Source organism: Leptodactylus fuscus, chromosome 1 (genome assembly GCF_031893055.1).
Source record: "Leptodactylus fuscus isolate aLepFus1 chromosome 1, aLepFus1.hap2, whole genome shotgun sequence".
NCBI classification, from domain to species: domain Eukaryota; kingdom Metazoa; phylum Chordata; class Amphibia; order Anura; family Leptodactylidae; genus Leptodactylus; species Leptodactylus fuscus.
The window spans coordinates 270,231,532-270,254,120 of NC_134265.1; the positions used below are offsets into that span (position 1 = coordinate 270,231,532).

The 22,589-nt window shown below is 40.8% G+C and overlaps 1 protein-coding gene across 4 annotated transcripts in view; it reads left to right on the forward strand.

Annotated features, from left to right (window-relative positions):
- The window catches only part of LARP1B (La ribonucleoprotein 1B), a 30,316-nt gene extending 10,611 nt beyond the window's left edge, over positions 1-19,705 (forward strand). For all 4 annotated transcript variants that reach the window (XM_075287450.1, XM_075287441.1, XM_075287459.1 and 1 more), the window contains 14 exons: positions 1,617-1,736; positions 1,903-2,062; positions 2,152-2,296; positions 2,612-2,786; positions 6,536-6,708; positions 9,161-9,514; positions 10,496-10,622; positions 12,988-13,124; positions 13,239-13,345; positions 14,339-14,499; positions 15,323-15,467; positions 17,069-17,178; positions 17,362-17,489; positions 17,596-19,705. In XM_075287450.1, coding sequence (XP_075143551.1) covers positions 1,617-1,736; positions 1,903-2,062; positions 2,152-2,296; positions 2,612-2,786; positions 6,536-6,708; positions 9,161-9,514; positions 10,496-10,622; positions 12,988-13,124; positions 13,239-13,345; positions 14,339-14,499; positions 15,323-15,467; positions 17,069-17,178; positions 17,362-17,489; positions 17,596-17,781 — 2,228 coding nt within the window. In that variant the 3' untranslated portion in view covers positions 17,782-19,705. The remainder of the gene's footprint in view (positions 1-1,616; positions 1,737-1,902; positions 2,063-2,151; positions 2,297-2,611; positions 2,787-6,535; positions 6,709-9,160; positions 9,515-10,495; positions 10,623-12,987; positions 13,125-13,238; positions 13,346-14,338; positions 14,500-15,322; positions 15,468-17,068; positions 17,179-17,361; positions 17,490-17,595) is intronic.
- Positions 19,706-22,589: the final 2,884 nt, after the last annotated feature.

Genomic DNA, 22,589 nt, shown 5'->3' on the forward strand with positions numbered 1-22,589 from the left:
TGTCTTCCTGCCAACTTGTCCCCTCCACTGCTTTTTTGCTACCTATTTGATTTTGACTGATCGTGGCATAGCCTCTAAGCCAGCGATTCCCAACTGGGGTGCCATGGAGACCACCCAGGGGTGCTGAGACAAAACAGTCGGGAAATGGCCACATGCCTCCTTTTAAATAAATGGGCATCCATAGAGTTGAATCGATCTGCAGAGGAGGAGGATCTCTGAGATCTGGGGATATGTAAGTGGTGTGTGTGTTCTGGGTTTTTTTTTTTTTTTTTTTTATATATGGCACAGTACAGTGTGTGGCCCCTGAGGGCCATTGTTAGTTGTCAGGGGATCATTGAGGGACATTATTAGTTGTCATTGAGACATTATGGTCTTGGGAGCATTATTAGGTGTCTGTGGGTGCACTGGGAGGGAGCATGTACTGCGTGGGGGGCACAGGGGAGCATGATACTATGTGGGGCCACTAAGGGAGCCTGGTGTTGGTAAAAGGTGAATTTTTATATGTGCTAGGTGGAAAGTATAGGATGGTGTCGCTTTACAGGTTCATTCACACAATGCAGTTGTGATGCAGTTACAATAGCAAAAAACTGATTCTTCTTTAGTGGATACAAATTTTAAATGATAGAAGTGTACATGGTGGTCGTCTTGGGTGCATTAATCTTTTGCTATAAAAACTGTACTCGGAGGACCTTTCCCATCCTCCTCAATGTGCAGTAGTATTTACCACTAGAAAGCAGACAGTGTGCTCAGTTCTGTGAATTGTCGTCTTTCCTGGTATGTGCCCCAGTGCTGGAACTATTGGTGCCGATAATTTCAGCTTTGATGTCTCCTCACTGTCAGAAGGACGGGCCTTACATTCTAGTGTCATCATTGTATAGTAAAGATGACGCTAGGCTGTAAGGCCTGCTTTTCTGACAATGGAGCAGTATATAATGCTGCACATTGATGATAATGTCAAAGGTCCTCTACTTAATAGTGTTGTTGTTTTTTTATATATTGTAACTGTATGATCACACATACCACTCTGCCATATGTTAGGTGGAAAAACTGTAGATAGCAATGTGCAATTTCCACATTACTACCACTTGCTTATGTTATTTTGTGACCAATAACTGACTAGCAAAATAAGAAACATTTTATTTGCTTTTTGTTTTGTTTTTTTTCTACTAGTCAGAACCGATTTGGTAGGATCTAGATTTCCTGTTGAAATGAAACCTATTATGTACTTTGCACAGGAAGTTGCTGTCCTCTGACTAGGCTACCACATGGCCCAGATACTAATACATTACGCCTCATCCCTTTGACTGAGTGATTGACACATGGAACAGCACAACTATGTGTTAAGAGAGCCCTCTGCCAGACAGAAAAGCTTGAGTGCCAACCCAGAGGGTTGGTGACCCCTGCTGAAGATCCTACAATTTCTATAATGGACTACACATTATTCACAAGTCCTACAAATATCCATCTATGTCCAGATTAAGCAAATCTTCTGTTTAGTAGTGTGTTTTTGGGGTTTTGTTTTTCCTACTGTGTTTAGTTCAACTATAATTTGTGCAGTTACTGATTCATTGTAGTCAAGATCTTTTCTTTTAGCTTTCAATATTCTTTATATACAGGATGGCAACAAGAGAGAAAAGATGACCAGGATGAAGTTCTAAGCACAAAAAGTGAATCCAGCAATGTAAGGGAGAACTTTAGAGGGCGATTCAGAGGCAGAGGACGAGGTCGAGGAAGGGGTAATGTCAGAGTATGCTTTTTCTGCAAAAATTTGTGGCTTCAAACTATATTTATTACATACATGACTGCTTTACATTAATGTGATATGCACATGCCTAGGCTCTAAACCAGTAAGTGAAACATGGGAAGTCCCAATACCTAATATGCATTCCCCCCCCCTTTCAGGTCGCTCTTTCATACGTGACTTCAACACAAGTACCGTGCCTTTTCAGGCTGAGCTTTCTGAAAATATTACCAGAATGACCTATTATTATGAAGATGGGTCTGGGGTGCAGGTATATCAAGTGGATGAAAAGTTGCTGAAGGAGTACCTTAAACGTCAGATGTAAGTCAAATTAAGTGTGAACGGAGGTGAAATAAACCGAACTTAATATAATCATCATATATAATTTTTATTTTTTATTTATCTTTAAGTGAGTACTACTTCAGTTCGGAGAACCTCGAAAGGGACTTCTTTCTCAGAAGGAAGATGGATTCACAGGGATTTTTGCCCCTTTCTCTTATTGCTGGTTTTCATCGAGTGCAAACTTTGACTACGGATATTGATCTAATTTCTGAGGTATTGTCTGCTTCATACTAGTGAACATAGAAGCTTTCTAGTTTGGTGGTACAGGGGAATGCTTCAGGTGGATACTTACAGTTAAAATGTGAACTTTGAGATGCAGAAGCCAATTGAAGCAAAATCTGTAATGAGAAGAATTATAAAATGAATCAGCCCTGTAAACATTATTATACAAAATAGCTGTAAAGATGTCTGTGACCTTCTCAATGAGGCCTGAAGATTGGACTTCTAGATACAGGAAAGATTAAGATAGCAATACGTGTTTGTGAAAACTTGATTGTGCAAACTTAGCTAAACTTCCATTTGTTTCAGGCTGTGAAGAACAGCACAGAAGTGGAGTTATTGGACCAGAAAATAAGGAAGAAAGTGGATCCAGAAAAATGGCCAATTCCCGCTGCTCCAGCTCAAGAACTTAAGCCAATAGATTTTTTAAACCTTCTTAACTGTCCTGAATTCATTCCTGGAAAGCTGCAGGTGTATCACACTGGTATGCCTCAAAGTTATTGTAGTTAGAAATTCATTACATTTTGAAGATAGATTTCAGCATTACAGAGCAGATGACCTTTACCTTCAGAGGCCACTAACCTTAAGTATTGCAGGTAGAACACCCATTCAGACACAACAAACTAGACCTCAATGATTTTATCCAAAGTATAAGATTACACTGTATAACCTAGAACCAAACATATACATATTCATTCAATTAAATCGCAAACAGATTACAGCATTGGGTAAGATAATAAAATGTCAGGTACATATACTGTATGTCATAAGTGCGCATCTACAGTATGACAGAAGACTCTTTACCCGAAGTAAAATTAGGTTAGTACCTGTAGAGGGAGAAAAAAAGAGAGAGAGAACCTTCATCTGGTATGGATGGGAGGGAAAATGGAAGTTTAACCTTGATGGAATATCAACTATATAAAAACCAGTAGACTAATTCACATAACTAGTAGTTTCAGCTCAGGCATACCCAGTATGTAAGAGCAATAAACCTTACATTACACCAATGAGGGGAGTGTGGAGCGAGGCATGAGTAGCCTCAAATCTTCAGGAATGAGTCGTGGTTTTGATTTGACTAGCTGATCAGTTCCTCAAAAGACATGACCTGATTTACCTTATCAATCCAAGTCTGGGGGGGGGGGGAAGACATCTCGTTGAAGCCAGTACCTTGGGATGAATAGTTTAGTGGCCTCAACAAGAAAAGTGGCCAAATCCTTTCTTGACTGCCTGAAGCCCTTTGTAGGACAGGATAAAGGTACTACTTCTGGGGAAAGCATTATGGGGACTGCTGACCACCATCTTAATGTAGTCTTGACTTTGACTCCAGTAGGGCTGAATCCTCTCATAAGGCTACCAAATATGGGACAATGATCCCTTGTGTTTCTGGATCCTCCAACATCTGTCTGAGGTAGCTAACTTAGGAGTATACAACCAATCTCAAGATCTGTGCCACCTAGCTAAAATCTTATAATGAGCTTCCTGGAGCCGACCACAAGAGGATAAACCGCGGGGATTATTTATAATCTATTTTCCTCTGATGGCTTCCCATCTAAATATGTCTCCCATAACTGCAGAAACAATGGGGCCTGGAACTCAGTTTTGTGGAGTAACTGCTTGCAATTTCTGACTTTCCAGGTGTAGGGAAGGCCATTATGTAAGATCTTTTGGTAAGGGGTGCTGCAAGGGGCCAAGGGCTCTCTAGAATGCATTTTTGGAAGTGAGCATAGTGCAGAAAGGTGTCTGGAACCAAGTCTCTCATTTGGTCCCTACATAATGGTGTGCCATCCTTCAGAACATCACGCAAAGTTAACGTCCTCATTTTGTTCCACATGCCATAAGCATTTTATTCGTAGCGAAAGGGTTAAGGTCAAATGACATTATCGGTGAGGGTACTGGGGAGAGTATGGCCCTATCCTTGTTCCAGACTTCACAGGGTCCTCTGAGGAGAGAGTTCAAATTCCTAGATCGGGTACGAGGTAGGGGAGGAAACCACACTGAGCATCTAAAAGTTGGACCCTGACAACACTCTGCCAGGGCACTTATAATGGGGCAACTGAAGGGCGACGTTACGTAGAGTCAATTTTGTGAGTGTATAGCCTTGTAGTAAGCTAATATGTTGGGTTGTGCTATCCCCCTTTCTGCTTTCCTTTTTATCAGCAAGCTGTAAGGACGTCTGGGGGGTTTGGCTCTAAATAAAAGTCTTAACAGATTTGAAAAAGCTTGCAGGAAGGTGAATGGAATGGGCAGCATCTGCATAACATAAGCTATCTTGGGTACAACATAAGTTGGATAAGATTTTTCTGTCCAAACCAGGACAAGTAGGGCAACTCCTATGTCTTCAAGAGTACACTAAGGTCATGGATGAGAGGCTGATAATTTAGGGAAAATATATTTTCCAGATTACTAGGCAGTTTAATGCCTAAATACTTAATAAAATACGTTTTCCAGATGAAATGAGAATCTTTCTGTGCAAGCTCAGCTATTCCAGACAGAATCAAGCTATTAAGGATCTCAGACTTGGACACATTCACTCTATAATTGGACAGCTCTCTATACTGTTTTGACATCCCTCCTATACCAGAAGGGATGTTAAAACCGGCAAACCCTCCAGGGGATTTGTAACCAACAAAAGTACATCATCTGCAAAAGCTACTGATTGTAGAGTATGTGACCCAACCCAGAAACCCCTCACTTTGTGAGTTTAGATGAGCCACCTGAAGCAAAGTCTCTAGAGTAAGAACAAAAAGGGTAGGGGACAAGGGACATCCCTGCCTAGTGCCATTAGTGATGTTAAAAGGTTCGGAAAAGGTCCAATTTATTTTTAGGCAAGCATGAGGCTGGGAATAGAGGGATAAAACTGCCGAAATGAAAACATCAGGGATCCCATATGCTGCAAGGGTCTCTGTTATGAAAGACCAATCAACTGTCGAAGGCCTTTTGCAACATGGACTAATAATATTCGTAAAGGACGGTGGGTCTGTCAAGATTGCGATGATGTGCAGTAGGCTCACTGTATTATTGGGCCCCTATCTCCCCTTGACAAAACTAACCTTCTCTTTGTATAATAATTTAGGGACTAGGACTTTTAATCTCTGTGCTAGAAGTTTTGCCCATATTTTTAAATCCAAGTTTAAAAGAGAAATGGGTCTGTAGCTATTGCATTGCAATTAGGGATGTACCGTATATACTCGAGTATAAGCCGACCCGAATATAAGCCGACCCCCCTAATTTTACCACAAAAAACTGGGAAAACGTATTGACTCGAGTATAAGCCTAGGGGGGGAAATGCAGCAGCTACTGGAAAATTTCAAAAATTAAAATGGCCGGAGTTTTTGGGTGCAGTAGTTGCTTGGAAAGGGGAGGGGTGTTTTGGTTGTCTGTCTGCCCCTTCCCTGAGCTTCAGGACTGGGTTTTTTCTTCCCCCCCCCACTTGGAATTCAGTCTGGCTGAATATAGGGTATCTGCAGTGCTTCTATAAACCCCTTCCCGACGGAACAGGAGCACTGCAGATACCCTATATTCAGTAGACCGGGCACTTTCAGACACAGGGATACCTAATGTGTATGCGTTTCACAGTCATTTTCTACTTTTGTATGTATTCTAGGAAAAGGAGTGTTTTAGAACTTTTATGTTTTTAAAATCTTCTTTTTTTTTTTTTTTTTTTTTTCTTTTGCACTATTTTATGGGAGATTCTATACATTAATATTGTGGCTGATCATAGACCCTCCTTCCTTAAAAAAAAAATAATTTTTTTTTTTTTTTTGCTGACTCGAGTATAAGCCGAGGGGGGCTTTTTCAGTACAAAAACTGGGCTCAAAAATTCGGCTTATACTCGAGTATATACGGTAAGCCTCTTGGGTTTGTTTGGTCAGAGCCTGACTTTGTAGGAGCAAATTACACATTAAAACAAGGTGGGGTAAGAGCACTTTCTAAAAAATGTTATAATAAACTAAGGTGAATCCATCTGGACCTGGGCTTTTACCAAGCGGGAAGCTACAGATGACTCTGTTAATATCACATTGTGTCTCTGGAAGGTAAATGAGACTCAGGAAGGACACAGGAAAAGTGATAAAGTGTGTGTGTGCGCGCGCGTGTGAGTTTTTAATTTTATTATATATATATATATATATATATATATATATATATATATTTATTTATTTATTTTTCTAAACCCCTATATGTATGTGTTACTTTAGGCTTATTATTTTACTACATTTTTTAAATTCCTGTCAGGGTCTGCTCCTAATTCTCCAAGGATGGGAAGTCCGATGTTTCAGAAGGCAATGAATGAGTCAAGTAATTTACAAACCATGCCAAAGGGTTTATCTGCAAGTTTACCAGAACTAGATTCTGAACCATGGATTGAGGTGAAGAGAAGACAAAGAACATCTCCAGTAAAGCCAAAGGTATGCTACAAAAACTTTGAGAGTAGCATCATGTTCAAACCATGTTTTAGTTAACATAATTTTTAAAGGCATATTCTCATATTGTATAGTGGCAGTGTTATTGGTCTTGTCCCCCCCCCCCCCTGATAACAAAGGGGCTGGCTTGTTGTTGCATCTTTTCAGTGGTTTTCCCTAGCACATTTGCACCCTGGTCACCTGATTGCCTCACTGAACTGGAGAGATTTAGGGGAGCACTGCTCCCATGATCTTCACTGTGGAGATCCTGGAAATGTAACGCTCGCTGATCACAGATAGACGTTATATTTCATGTGCTATTGCTTTATAATATTTGAATGCTTCTTTATAGATTGGTATCTTAAGCATTTCTCAGCATCTTTTAGGGAATACAGTATCTCACAAAAGTGAGTACACTCCTTCCATTTTTGTAATTAATTATAAACTTTAATGGGGCAACACTAAAGAAATTATACCTTGGTATAATCTAAAGTAGTCAGTACAACTTGTATAACTGTAAATTTGGTGTACCCTGAAAATCACTCAATACACAGCCTTTAATGTCTAAAACCCTGGCAACAAAAGTGAGTACACTGCTAAATGAAAATGGACAAATTGTGCCCAACTAGCCTTTTTCCCTCTGCGTTATCTGTGACTTGTTAGTGCTACAAGATCTCAATTGTGAATGAGGAGCAGATGTCTTACATTTGGTGTTATCACTTTCACACTCTTACTGGTCACTGGAGGTTCAACATGGCAGCCCATGGCAAATAACTCTGAAGATCTGAAAAATTGTTGTGCTACATAAAGGTGACCTAGACTATCAGAAGACTGTCAACACCTTGAAACAGAGGTGCAGCACAGTGGCCAAAACCTTACAGTAGTTTAACAAGACAGGTTCTGCTCTGAACAAGCCTCACCATGGTCAACCTAAGAAGTTGCGTGCCCATGCTCAGTATCCTATCCAGAGGTTGTCTTTGCAAAATAAACGTATGAGTGATGAAAGCATTGCTGCAGAGGTTACCACCTGTCACTGCTCAGACCATATGCCGGAAACTGCATCAAATTGCTCTGCGTTGCTATCGTCCCAGAAGGAGGCCTCTTCTAAAGATGACCCACATGCAGACGAAGGACATGGACTACAGGAACCCTGTCCTGGGGTCTGATGAGGCAAAGATAAACTTATTTGGTTCACATAGTGTCAATCGTGTACGGCGGCAACTAGGTGAGGAGTACAAAGACAAGTATGTCTTGCCTACAGTCAAGCATAGTAACATTTAGTGAATTCCATGCCCAACAGGGTTAAGGCAGTAATGAAAAATAACGGTGGACACACAAAATATTGACACTGTAAGCACAATTTATTCATTTTTACCATGAAAATTTGGAGCAAACAAAATATATTAAAGTGCACTAAAACTCAACTTTTATTAATTTATTTTAAAAGTTCAGAACGGCATAATAAACTACCGTCTATATAAAGGGGATATTGAAACAACAGTAGAGTAGGGTAATATTCTAATGGCTGTATTAGATACTGTGTCAACCTACAATAACCTACCTACCTAGAATAATACAGCCATTAGAATATTACCCTACTCTACTGTTGTTTCAATATCCCCTTTATATGGACGGTAGTTTATTATGCCGTTCTGAACTTTTAAAATAAATTAATAAAAGTTGAGTTTTAGTGCACTTTAATATATTTTGTTTTCTCCTTGAACTATTGGGGGTGCACCAACCAAAAAAAATTTTTTTCTGTAGTTTGGTTGTCCCATGAAAATATGAAATTAAATAATTACAAAATTTGTGGGGTGTACTCACTTTGAGGTACTGTAAGTCTTAGAATAGAAGCAGTGAGCATCTTTCTGCAGTAACATGCCTATTTCATTCCTCCTCTCCATTCATGTGTTTGGTAGGGTTCTAGTAGTATAAGTAATAATTACAAAGAAAACTGCTCTTCTCAATGTGCAAAGCCCTGCTTCTATTACATGTGTAACGCATAGAGACCAGTTGGTGTTACTGCTTCACAATAAGGGTGCAGTACTGAAATATAGATACTACAAAATGGACGTATGCTTCTGATAAATGGTTTGAACCTAATGTACACTTAGCCTTACATTAAAGTGGCAATTAAAGAGTGTTTAATGCTCACATAGAAAGTGCTGTTCAATCCATATGCAGCATGTCATAGAGCAGGAGGAAATCAACGGGTTGATTTATAGTTTTATGGAAATATATTTAGTATAACCTGTCATTTATCCAAGGTGATATCTTTTATCCACAAACCTATTCTACTAATCTGCTCAACTCCTCCTGTTCTATACCATGACTGCAGACTGCATAGCATTTTCCGTGTGAATAAAGGAGTATGGTACATATTTTGTACACCATACTAAAACCCCCAATATTACCGCTCACCACTTTTTTATTTTTTTTTTCCTACTGTTGTATTCAGGTGGAGGCTTCTCAGGTGGCACCCAAATCCCAAGTAACTGAAGAGATTGAGCAAGAAGAACTTGACTTCATGTTTGATGAGGAGATGGAGCCTCTAGAGGGTCGCAAAAACAACTTCACAGATTGGTCTGATAATGATTCTGATTATGAAATTGATGATCAAGATGTTAATAAAATCCTCATTCTAACACAGACCCCACCTCATCTCAAAAAACATCCAGGAGGAGACCGTACAGGAAATCATGTGTCTCGAGCCAAAATGACTTCTGAACTAGCCAAGGTGATAAATGATGGTCTTTATTACTATGAGAAAGACCTGTGGACAGTAGAGGATGGGGATCTTCTGGTAACAAAGGTATTTATCATAATCATGCACAAAACCATATACTGTATCTGTCCAAGACACTGACTGCACAGTGTTTTTATCAGTTTGTGTTTTGCTTTTTTTGGCCATGTAGTTTTTTTGTTTTCTTTTATGAACTTGTAGGTGGGTGTAGCCTCGTTCCCATTTCTACTGGGTGACTAGATCCTGTGTAGGGTTACCCTCTCTAGAGGATCTATATTAGGAATTAGTCCAAGGTTCAAGTATATGGAGGGAAAACAGCAGCCCCCTTTCCCCTTTTGTGTATGCTACAGTCCTTTTCTTGATTTTAATTTGTTGAATGCTTGAATGGGTCCAACACTGACTGTTACTGAATTTTAGAGAAGCACAGTTTTAAATTATACATTTTTAAAGCAAGAGTTTGCATTGATGGCTGCTCAGTTGCTAGTTGAAGAATTACCTGTTTTCTAAAATAAACCCATTTTTAAGGGGCTTTATCATTGCAGAAACGTGATTTGAGCTAGTGATATGCCTGAATAGCCTTTAGCCTTGCACATGCCCGAGCGCCATTTTCTTGTAGACAGTGGAAGAAAGTGCACAACAAAATGGCACTCGGGCATGCGTAGTAGTGCTCAGAAGGGAGCGTTACTGCACATGCCCGAGATTTCAATGCGCAGAGATCAAGGCCACAAGAATGGAGGCGGTTACACCTATGAAAGAGGAGGGCAATCATGGAGCACAAGCAAGGGAGGGGGCGTTATCAAGGTATGACGCAGGGGAACATTCGGGGTGCACGGAGAGGCTCATTTACATATCGGTTTTACCAATATCTAATAAAAACGGGGGGGGGGGGGGGGGGTTCAAAAAACGAGTAGCAGCACCTGAATAGCCTTAAAGGCTATTCAGGCATATCTCGTTTTCGCCAATGATAAAGCCCCTTTAAAGTATCTGATAAATCTTACATTTCATAATCTTCTTTTTTCTTCTTTTTTTTTTATCTTTACCAAAATTTAGCAAGAAATAGAAAATTTTAGAAAACTAAACTTCATAAGTAAAGAAGAGTTTGACAGTCTTACCCCAGAACCACTGCCAGATGTAGAGGGTGAACAGTCCCCACCAAATATACCAATTTTTTCTGAAGGTATTATATTGTTGTCTGCTTCTGTTTGTTTTTTGTGTGTATTTAAATCTATTTTTATGTGACTCATTACCATAAATTAATGGAAATGCAATTCCTATTTATTATGTTTGGTACGTAAACATATGTATAAATTTTTATTAATATACAATAAAATAACATACAAGGATACAATAAAAATAAAAAAAAAAATAAAATGAAATGCAGTGTAATTGAGGAGACTTGGAAGGTCTATACAAGTAGCAGAAATACCAACATGTGATAATCAGGGGAAGGGTGTATTGCGTGTATCAAAGTATGCAAAAATACATATGTAGGGAAAAACTAGGAAAAACAACCAGCAAGGCATAAGACCTAATATGGCTGACCGCCATATATTGAATATAGACAATGCATTGGTCATATACATGCTATAAGCACAAACAACAAAGGTGGTGAACGTACACCTGCAACAATCTTGTGACGGCAAACCTAACACATGTAACATACATGTAAGTAAACACTCTAGAACGGTACAGAAAGCCCATATATTTTCTTATGTATTATGTTTCTATACATGATTTGTTTATTGGCCTTTTTTGTATAGTTATGTTTGGTACATGCAACATTTTGTTTTTTTTTTAAAATATCCGTGTTCCATCCTCAGTTAATCCTTACTCCCTGCATTAGTTTAACTCTTAACCCCTTCCCGACATGCGCCGTAATAGTACGGCGCGTGTCGGGTCTGTAACTATGGCGACCGCCCGGGAGCCGGGCGGCCGTCATAGCCGCCGGGTGTCTACTGCTTCAAGCAGTAGACAACCGGCTCTAATGCCTCCGATCGGTCCCCGGACCGATCGGAGGCATTAACCCCTCCGGCGCTGCTGTCAAAGGCGCCGGAGGCGCCATTTTCCCGGCGGCGCATGGGCGCCGCCATTTTGGCAGGGATCGCCGGCTCCTGGAGCATGATCCAGGGCCGACCCCCCCCCCCCCCCCCCCCCCGTTGCCATGACAGCCGGGAGCCTTGTTAAAGGCTCCCAGCCGGTCTGCAAATTCTCTCTTTTGCAGGCTGGTCTATGCAGCCTGCAAAAGAGATGATGCTTTTTTGCAATGCATTGCAATGCATTAGCATTGTAATGCATTGCATTAGTGATCAGACCCCCTGGGGTTCAACACCCTTAGGGGGTCTAATAAATGCAAAAAAAAAATAAAAAAAAAAAGTAAAAAAAAATAAAAAAAATATATAAAAAGTATTAAAAGTTCAAATCACCCCCCTTTCCCTAGAACAGATATAAAAGTAGTTAAAAACTGTGAAACATATACATGTTAGGTATCCCCGCGTCCGAAATCGCCCGCTCTACAAATCTATACAAATATTTTTCCTGTTCGGTAAACGCTGTAGCAGGAAAAATAGTCAAAAGTGCCAAACCGCCGTTTTTTCACTGTTTTAATTCTGATAAAAATTTGAATAAAAAGTGATCAAAGCAATAACATTTCCCGAAAATGGTAGAACTAAAAAGTACACCCAGCCCCGCAAAAAAAGACGCCCTATGCATCCCCGTACACCTATGTATAAAAAAGTTACGGCCGTCGGAATATGGCGACTTTTAGAAAAAAAATTTTTTAACACCGTTTTGGAATTTTTTTTAGGGGTCAAAATGTAAATAAAACCATATAAATTTGGTATCCCTGGAACCGTACCGAAACACAGAATATAGGGGACATGTCATTTTGGCTGCACAGTGAACGCCGTAAAACCAAAGCCCGTAAGAATGTCGCAGAAATGCATTTTTTTCTTCAAATCCACCCCATTCTGAATTTTTTTCCTGCTTCCCAGTACATTATATAGAATAATTAATGGTGGCATCATGAAGAAAAAATTGTCCCGCAAAAATTAAGACCTCATATGACTCTGGGAGCGGAGAAATAAAAAAGTTATGGGGTTTAGAAGGAGGGGAGTCAAAAACGAAAAACGAAAATCAAAAAATGCCATCGGCGGGAAGGGGTTAAAGAAGTTTTGCAATCCCAAGGAGTTTAAAACTGGGATGGGGTAACTTGCCGACTGGTGGGGTTCTAACCACAGATTGAATGGTACAGCAGGTTGTAAATATGTGCCAACACTCCATTCATGTCCCTGGAGGTCACCAGAGATGGCTGCAGCACTTGTCTAGCTCTCATGCTGATATGACAGCACACATTTCCAACCAACTATTCTATTGAAACTGTGTCTCAGCGGTCAGGCTCTTACTGAATCCTAACAATCTAATGTAGCCTTAATATATTTTGCAGGGAAAAGTGTGAACTTCTGAGGAAGTTCGTTTGTTTTATTAGAATTCAACAGCCTTTCTTGTGTACTTTAAGTGTGAATAACTGCAGTGTATTTTGATAGCTACAGCCGTTCCAGAATCTCCAGTGTCCCACCCTGCACGAACTCCTAGGACCCCACGTACACCGCGTCTTCAAGATCCTACTAAAACCCCCAGGTTCTACCCTGTTGTGAAAGAAGCCAAATCTGTTGATGTCCAGGTAAGCTGTAGTAAGAGTATGTGTGCACAGTTGTATTTAATGATGATTTTGAGGCAGATTTCTGTGATTGGGGTATCTTGTGAAGTCTGATGATCTCACATTTCTTTATTGTAGACCCCAAGAAAGAGGAAGACCCGGCACAGTTCTAATCCACCTATTGAATCTCATGTTGGTTGGGTAATGGATTCCAGGGAACACAGACCAAGAACAACCTCTGTAAGGTAAAGCATGAAACGCCTGTATGTATGTGTATATGTAATATGTGTGTAGATGGATAGATATTTAGTTAGTCTGTGTGTACATAATATAGCAATGTGGGTAACTTTTTGGACATGTCACAATTTTGAAAATGTAGAAGTGGGGGTTCTCAGCACCTAGATCTAAAGAGAAGGAGTAGAAGTACCCTAGGTTTTAATTTTAGATATTTTCATTTTTAGAATTCCAGCACCAGATTTTTCATGTAAAAATGTTCAGATTTAGTTTGACACAAAATGTCAACAAAATATTTGGTGCAGGGGTGAGCACTACAAGATAGAGTAGGGCAAAATATTGTTTAAAATGAGTCTTTCACCGCGGTGAAGCATATTAAACCAACAACACCATTGGATATATTCGGCTGACATGAAAATTCTTGCCTCCATTGCTAAGATATTAACTTTGCTCACTTATTTCACTGGGAAACACAGCACTATGGGGTATGGGCCTGGCCACTGGGAGACAGACACTAGAGGAAAAAAAAGTTGTTGTCTTCACCTCCAGGCTATACCTGCCAGACCCTCCCTGGCAGACATGACCTGATTCATACCTGCCTCTGTCTGCCTGCCTTGATTCTGCCGAAACTGCAGGAAAAACTGCTTGGGGATGGCTTGCCAGCAGTCAGTTTAAAAATGCATTCCTTTCAATGGATTTTTAAAGCAAACCACTGGTGTCCATATGCAGCCTTTCCACCGTGAATCCGCTTTTTTTGCAGAGACAAAAAGTCCTGCATGTCCGACTTTGTGTCCGTGCAAAAAAAGCGGCTTCACAGCACTCTGCTTCACCCTGGTGATAGACTCCATTGAAGTATGAAAACCTGAAAAATTGCAGGTTTACATGGATCACAGCAGGGACCTTGACTACAGTTGTGAGGACATTCATGTTATCTCATTTTGTTTTCTAAGATGCAAAGCTTTGAATTGGGCTGTGATACAGATGGTGTCTAATTCTTTTTATAGCAGTTCTAATGCTTCTCCTTCTGATGGGACCCCACTTGTAGGAAGCTATGGGTGTACCCCTCACTCTTTACCCAAGTTCCAGCACCCTTCTCATGAACTCTTGAAAGAAAATGGATTTACACAGCAAGTCTACCATAGGTATCGGCGGAGGTGCTTAAATGGTAAGCAATGAACAGTGTCTTATATTGAACCTGATTTGGAGGATTAGCAGTTTATTTTGATCAGGTTTGTAGCTGCCAGTCAGTTCTTCATCCCAACCATAGTGTAGGATAGATAGATAGAAACAGGCTTTTGGAGCCGAAACGTCGCAGCATGGGGCAATAAACCTCCTTCACTCTTTCACATACTTTTTGGTGCCGCCTGCTTTTTTTGGAGATAGAATAACAATTCAGCACCCCAACAGGCAGACGTTTCACATTCTTGATAATCACCTTTTGATTCCCTTGATACATTAGTAACATTCTTAGAATTATTTTTATTATGGTATATTTAAATTGACTATTTAGTATTCATGAAAAAAGTTACATACAGCTCGCTATATGAAGAGTTGGCTATGCAACAACCAAAAAATATTGCATATAAACAGGAGTGACATTGAAGTATCAATGCAGAGTACAGCATAGAGTTTTTGGTAAGTGTCCTTTTACTTACTATATCATTTATTTATTTATTTTTATTTTATTTTATCACTATCTCCCTCTAGTGAACAAATGAAGGTATTTGTACTAAAAACAGATTTTCTACATCTCTGAGCTGTATACTTCATGTAGCCACCTAAACTTTACAGAAAAAAGTAAGGGTGAAGTGCTGGACCAGGTTCTTTCCTGATATACCATAGGCAAAGAAGTTCTGCAGCTCTATATAAAAAGTTATTTTGCCACTTTACTACATACGAGTGGTGTCACGTTCATGTATGTGTATATCTTGAAATATCTCTGGCCAAATTACCCAAATTATTGCAACTGTATTTATTCATTTTATTAGAAAGAAAAAGACTGGGAATTGGTCAGTCCCCGGAGATGAACACTCTGTTCCGTTTCTGGTCCTTCTTCCTTCGAGACCACTTCAACAGAAAAATGTATGAAGAATTTAAACAGCTTTCTGTGGAAGAAGCCAGAGAGGGCTACAGGTGAGAGTTGCAAACTACAGCACTACCAGCATTTAGAAGTTTTGTACCATGTTGAAATGCATGTTTGCAAACGGCAGGGTTTAATAAAGAAGGGTTTCGACTAGAGATTATAGATATGGGTTGTTATACCATTACCCCAGAAATGCTTGACTCTGTCCCATTTGAACGCATTGCCATTCATGTGTCTAAAGAACAGCCTTTGAATTTCTGAATGAGCTGAAGATGATAATGGGAACTATTTGTATAGGGATACTTGCACACCTTGCCTTCTATAGCGGTTTTGAATGTTGTATGGATGAACTACCAATATGAATGTAGTATTTGAGGAAAAAAGTGTGAAGGATTATCTTGTAGGGGTACTTCATAAAACACTTACAGAGTAGCTGCAAGATAAGTCTGATAGATGTGGGTCCCACCTCTGTGGCATGTGGCACCTATATGGAAAATTGAGATTTCCAGCCCGCTTAGTGAGGTGGCAGCCAGCCTCCTTATTTGCGGTTGTCTTCACTTCTGTGTGAGTTACCAAAGTAGCTGAGTAAGCGTTCTGAACAATCTCATAACTTCTATAACATTAAATGGAGAGAGCCTTCATTTTATCTGGGCGTATCTGGGTTTGCAATGTATTGCTTGCTTCTGGGTCCTGATGCGGTCTAATTCTCCCAGTGATAAAAGGGGTTGCTCGGAATAAGATGAAATTTATAACACCCTCCCCCTGCATACTTTCTATATTACATCGTTTAGCAAACGGTATATTTAGCAGTATTGCCGGGGTGGTCATGTGACCACCCCAGGCACACTTTCTAATTATCCGGTGACTTTCTGGAAACGGAATGTTACCAATACTATCCCCACCCAGCACTAAATCATACTTGCCTGTCTTCCTGTCTAGGCACACTTTCTAATTATCCGGTGACTTTCTGGAAACGGAATGTTACCAATACTATCCCCACCCCCCACTAAATCATACTTGCCTGTCTTCCTGTCTAGATCTTCTGGGCATGGGAAATGATTTCCTTCTGTGGGGATAGCTCCTCCTCTTCTTTGACATCTGCTGGCACTTCCGCAATAGAGCCGGAGTTCTGGCAGACGTTAAAGAAGAGTAGGAGCCATCCCCACAGAAGGAAGTCATCTCCCATGTCCAGAAGATCTGAACAGGAAGACAGTTAAGCATGATCGGGTAGGCTGAGTTAGTTGTGAGTCAGCTCATACAATGCATCTTGGTAGTGGTAGGATAAAAGCACAAAAAAGCTACAACAGGTAAACCAATGCAGAAGATGCCAGAAGCTCCTAGAGAAACACAGAAATGCTCAAAACAGTGCTAAAGGTATTTGGGTGCACTTATTAACCCATTAATAGCACTAACAGACCTTTAAAAAAAACCATTTGGCCTGGAAAACCCCTTTACTTTGCCTATAGATTTACACATAGTCACCTTATATGATGTATGGTAGATACTTTTCAGTTGCCTTATTGATCTAGTTATGTGGTTCCCTTTAGACATCAAGAAATAGAATTATTCCTCTAGTTTTTATGGAATGTGTGTATGGTCTTTATCTTTATTTTTTGCACTTGATATGAATATAATTTTCTCCTGCATACAGATATGGGCTCGAGTGCCTTTTCAGATTTTATAGCTACGGACTGGAAAAGAAATTCAGACAAGATTTATTCAAGGATTTTGAAGAAGAGACTCTGAAAGATTATGAAACGGGTAATCTAAAATGTGATATTGATCCAGCTTTTCACAGTGTGTTTAAAGTGTAATAGTGCATACAGATGATCAGACATAGAGAAGAATACAATTTGAGGATTACATGTTCTGTATGGTGGCTTAATAATGAATCGCTGATATTATCTTTCTAGAAGTTTTTTTCATTACTTTTCTTTTAAATAGGTCAGCTGTATGGATTGGAGAAATTCTGGGCTTTCCTGAAATATGCTCAAGTCAAGAATCTGTCTGTAAACCCTACATTACATAACCATCTGAGCAAGTTTAAGAGACTGGAAGACTTCAGAGTCGATGTAGGTGACTGGAGATGTCACTAATAAACTTTGATAAGGGAGGGTTGCTTCTTATTTTGATTGGAGAAATATCAGGTTTTTTCAAATGGTTTTTCTGCCTTTACAGCCACCAATAGCTGAAGAATCACGACGCCGAAGACCTTCATCAAATTCAGCAAATGAAGAGCCTGGCCGTCACAGGCACCGCTCAGGGTCTTCAAGAGCAAGTGCTGCCACAAAACGCTCAACTGCTGTCCATTCTCAGGGTCCCACAGATTTCTGTCACAAACTAAACAAAAAACTGCAGGGGTAAGACTTGTGACTCAGAGAAAATACATTGGGAGAAATGGACTCCAATCTCTGTACAAAAATGTCTTAGCTAGAAGCGCTTCACAGCTATGTAGATGCCAGGGTCAGCAATGAAGTTTTAAGTTTGGTGTGTTAGTTTTCAAGGTATGAAAGTGCTTTTATACATGAAAAGGCACAAATGGTTTTCAGACTTTGCGTTCTTTGCGCGTATGCAAGTAACAGGATGCCTTCTGTTTATTAAAAGGGCTTAGAAGCCTCTCTTTAAGAAGCCATATTGGTACTTATGGTAATGACCTATCTTTATAGAAGCAGAATTCTAAGGTATTGCCTTCATGGTTTATAACCTTAGCTTTTCATCCAAAAATTCCCAATTACGGTTCCATTTGGAAATCCAATTGCTTTGGCTATGAGAAGAACAATGGAAAAAACTAAATTTCCATAACTTAAGTATTATAGCAATACCTTGGGATGATGATGCAGTTTTCAGCATTGATTCTTGAGTAATGTAAACTAATCTGATGTGTGCAGCTTAACAATAATGGCAATTATGTATAATGACAATAGTTTTCTCAGCTGATTAGATTTCATGTGCAGTATATTGCCTGATATATTTTTCAGTAATAATAAAAAAAAGGCTTTGCCATAGGGCATATGGGCAGTTCTGACTTGTAGCTTTCTTTGACTTTTTTTTTTAAACAAACTTTTAAATTTTTATTTTCTTAAATGAAGTGAATGTCTACTCAAGAAGACAATTTTATTTTATAAATAGGCGCAAAATTCTATGCAGATTAATTTAATATACTTTAAAACAAGTTATCTCTGTAGAAATATGATGTATAGAGGACCTGTCATCTCTCCTGAATTGTCTGTTTTAGAGAATAGCCGTATTCTCCATAATATACAAATTCTGGAACCTCTTTTCTTATAATTCTGCATTGTATTGTTTCTTTTATCCCTACTAGAAATTTATGAATAAACTGACAATTGTGGGTATTCACCCATACCCTGATGCTATTAAATTGGTGCTGACTGTATGAGACTGTGTAGGGACACCCTGTTAACTGTTGGAATAGTAGCACCAAGTTGTCAGTTTTTTAATAAATATGAAGTTACTCTAGAAAAATATACAATTATAATTTAAGAGAAGATGCTCAAAGTGTTATATTAGAGGAAATGCAAGTATTTACTGAAACAGACCACCTTTAAGGGTAGTCTTTAGAGATGAGCGAGTACTATTCAAAACGGCAGTTTCGAATAGCACGAACCCATAGCAATGAATGGAGCCGGCCGGCACGCAGATGGGGCCGGCGTCCTGCCACTTAACCCCCTGTGTCCATTCATTCCTATGGGTGCATGCTATTCAAAACTACCGTTTCGAATAGCACTCTCTCATCTCTAGCTAGTCTTCTGTTCAGTAGAATATACTCGGGAATATGGCAGACTCCATTTTAAAACTGACAGCCATCACTAGTCACTAGGTAATAAATAAAACCTAACTGAGCTCCACATAGTGGTGGCTGAAAGTGGTTCTCTTCTCAATCAATTGTTCGTGTCTATGGAATATGGAATTCTGTATCAGAAAAAAGTTCCGACTGGTGTATGTTAAGATTTATTACTCAGCAAGTTAATCAGCAAATAATGATCAATATTCATTGTAAAAGCTCAAGGATATCTAACAGACCACAAGCTGAAATACATTGTTGTTGGGGTTTTTTCCCAGATGTAGTATTTTTATGGTGCTTTTACACATACATTTTTGGCTTTTGTTGTCTCAAGTGAGGAAATACAATTGGTCCACAGAATATTTTTCAATTTTAAATTCCTGCTTTATATTACATATAATGGAGAAATGTATCTCTACATTAATTGTTTCTAAAAATGAATGAAGCATTGATGAGTTTGCAATTAAATGTGTAGAAACGTGAAATTGTGGATTTTTTTTTTTTTTTTTTTTTTTTATAAATAAAAAAAAATATATATATATTTTTCTGCAACTGGTTTCTGCTAATTCTTTTCCTTTCCTTTAGGTCTAAATATTTTTTTCATGGACTATGGCCACACGCATCCCTTTTGTCTTCCATTAGACATGACTAATATTTTATAGTAAGCTAACATATTAAAACCATGTTTTTAAAATTTATAGATCTGGAGTCACAATAACAGATTAATTTCTCGCTTATTTCACGGGGGACACAGCATCAAGCTCTGGGCAATGCCCTTTTCACAGACTCTGTGCCACAAAGTTTGAACCTAGTTTCCGTAGGAGGCAGACACGACCTGACTTAGGTCTTTCTGTCTTGCATCATTTTAATTTTTCATTAATCGTACTCCCTACAAGCGCAGCACTCTTCTAGAGCACCTAGACGGTCACCCATTCCCCACTCATCGATTGCTGTATCGATGACTCCACTCCCACGTGCGAAGTCCACTGAGGGAGTGACTCTTTGGTGCCTGAAGACACCAGACAGGTGAGTATTATTCTCCCCCTATTTCACCCAACTACAACAACCATTCTCTTCTCTCCTGGGCACTGCATGCCGCGGCCTTTGCTTTAGCCCCAGGGACTAGGCTGCGCATAGGCCCGCCCCCTCCCTAAGCTCTCCCAACCCCTCCTATCCCTTCCATTGGCCTGGGGCTGTCCTGGACCGATCTACTAGTCCTCCTTCTAGCCCTTCAAACCGGTGACTCTAGGGGGAGGGCCCTTGGCCTCCTCAGAGTTGTTCTCGCTTAATTCTTTGCTCCTTGTGAGACATAGCTCCTGGGGATCCCTCTCTGTGCAGCCTCTATGCAGCAGTCGACGAGCGGACAACTTTTTCAGCAGTCTGGTAGGCGACCCTCCTGGGTTCCCCTTTTTTCCCTGGGCCCGCGCTGCCATGTCCTCCTGTGAAGAGTCATCTTGCTCCTCAGTCCCAGGCTATTTTTCTGCTCTTGGAGGGACATTAATACTGAGGATCTCTCTCTGCGCAGCCTACTCTGCAGCAGTCAGCGATAGGACATGCTTCCGGTGGTTAGGTAGGTTAACCCCCTTGGTTACCCCTATTTTCCCTTGGGACCCTCCTCCAAGTCCTCCCATATAGAGCCATCTCTCCCCTTGACCCCCGCCTCTGATCCAACCACATTTATATATACACTCTCTGCATTAAATGTATTTATGTGGCCAACATGAGCCCATTGGTCCTCTCTGCCTTCCAGTGCTTGCTGTAGGAAGTCATCTTACAGGCCACGGTCCTTCTTCCCTTCCTCTGGGCACTTCCTGGATAGGGCCACAGCTCTCAGCTCCAATACCACAAGCGGAACCCTGCCTCCACCTGTACAGTCAGTTTCTACTGGGGATTCCTCTGACTTCGACTCTGGAGTATCAGCTAGGCACATATATTTCCACTGCTAAGCAGGAGCTCTGTCATGCGGTCAGAGAAACTCTACAGATCTCAGAGGACCCTACTTCTCCAGACGACATCTCCTTCCACCATGGTTGTCCTAGCGCCCTTCGTTTCTGCAAAACTTTCTTCCCTGAGTTTTCTCCAGGTGCTGGTGTCCCTTCCGGCCTTCCTCCATGGCAGAGGAGTTGTTGTGATTAAGTATCTAGATGTCCTCTGCGTTCAAGCCTCCTCCATGATCGACATTCTGACCAGCTTGCGGACCACCTTCGGCCCCTTTGCTGAATTCGCGGTCTCATCAAAAGGTAAAAGTTCTGCCTCGTTCCTTCTCAGCGCCTGGAATTCCAGGGAATGATGCTGCATATTCTCCTGGTCAAGTTTTTCCTCCTGGAGTTCGATTCTGGCCCCCTGTTTCGATGTGTCCTGCCTTTTGGAGGTTCTCTTTGTGCTCTCTTCACTTTTGCCTGTGAGTCCTGGGCACGATGGTTTTCGTTCTTCGAGGCTCTCCCTTTTACTTAATTCTTCTCTAGCCCTTACAATGATGTTTCGGGGCCACAGGGACTAGTCTGTGTCCAGCTCGTCTGCTTGTTTCTCCTGTCTTCCCAGGTTCGCCTGGAGCTTCTTGGCTCGCCTCTCCAGGACACTCTCAGGGGAATTTCTCTCTCCCTCGTTTCACAAGTTGTCCCCTTGATGTCAGTCTTCGGTGCCTTAACAATTCAGGGCCTGTGGTCAAAAGTGGAGTCCTCTTCCAGAGCTTCCTCTTGAACTGGGGGGCATCTTCCTAACCCTGTCTCATTGGATTTAGCTCCTCCTAGGGCGTCAGGTCAGAGACCAAACCGGCAACTCCACCACAGTCGCTTACTTGAACCCGCTGGGGTGTCCCTGGTGCTGTGCGCATTTCTAGAAACTTCCCACTCCCTTCGGTCGGTGGAGCCCCTCACATCCTAGCCGAGGAAAACTTCACGGGCGAGTGGTCGTTTCATGAGCAAGTCGTCCTCCAGCTTGCTCCCGGAGCAGTATGTTGACCTCTTCATCTCCCTCCTGAGCCACAGGTTTTCTTGCCTTGTAGCCAGGTCCCTGAGTCCTCGATCCCATCGCCGTTGCTGCTCTTGTGCTTTCTATGGTCAGACTTCCTTCTGTACCTCTTCTCTCCTCTTCTACAGGTTTCAAGAGCGCAAGTCCGAGGGGGTTCCAGTCATCCTGGATGCCTGGCACTGCATCTAGTCGCGTACTTCGCTCCGGAATAGGTCCAAATTAATGGAGCTAGTTGGGAGGGAATGTCTTCAGGTGGATATCGCAAGGCGAATCTGTCTGAAAGAATGAGCATCTCACTTCTTTTTCTGGGAGCCGGAACAAACTGGCTCCTGGAAAAAAGAACTGACCAGCTCCCATTGAAATCAATGGGCGTCATCTTTCTGGTCAGGATTTTGAGGTG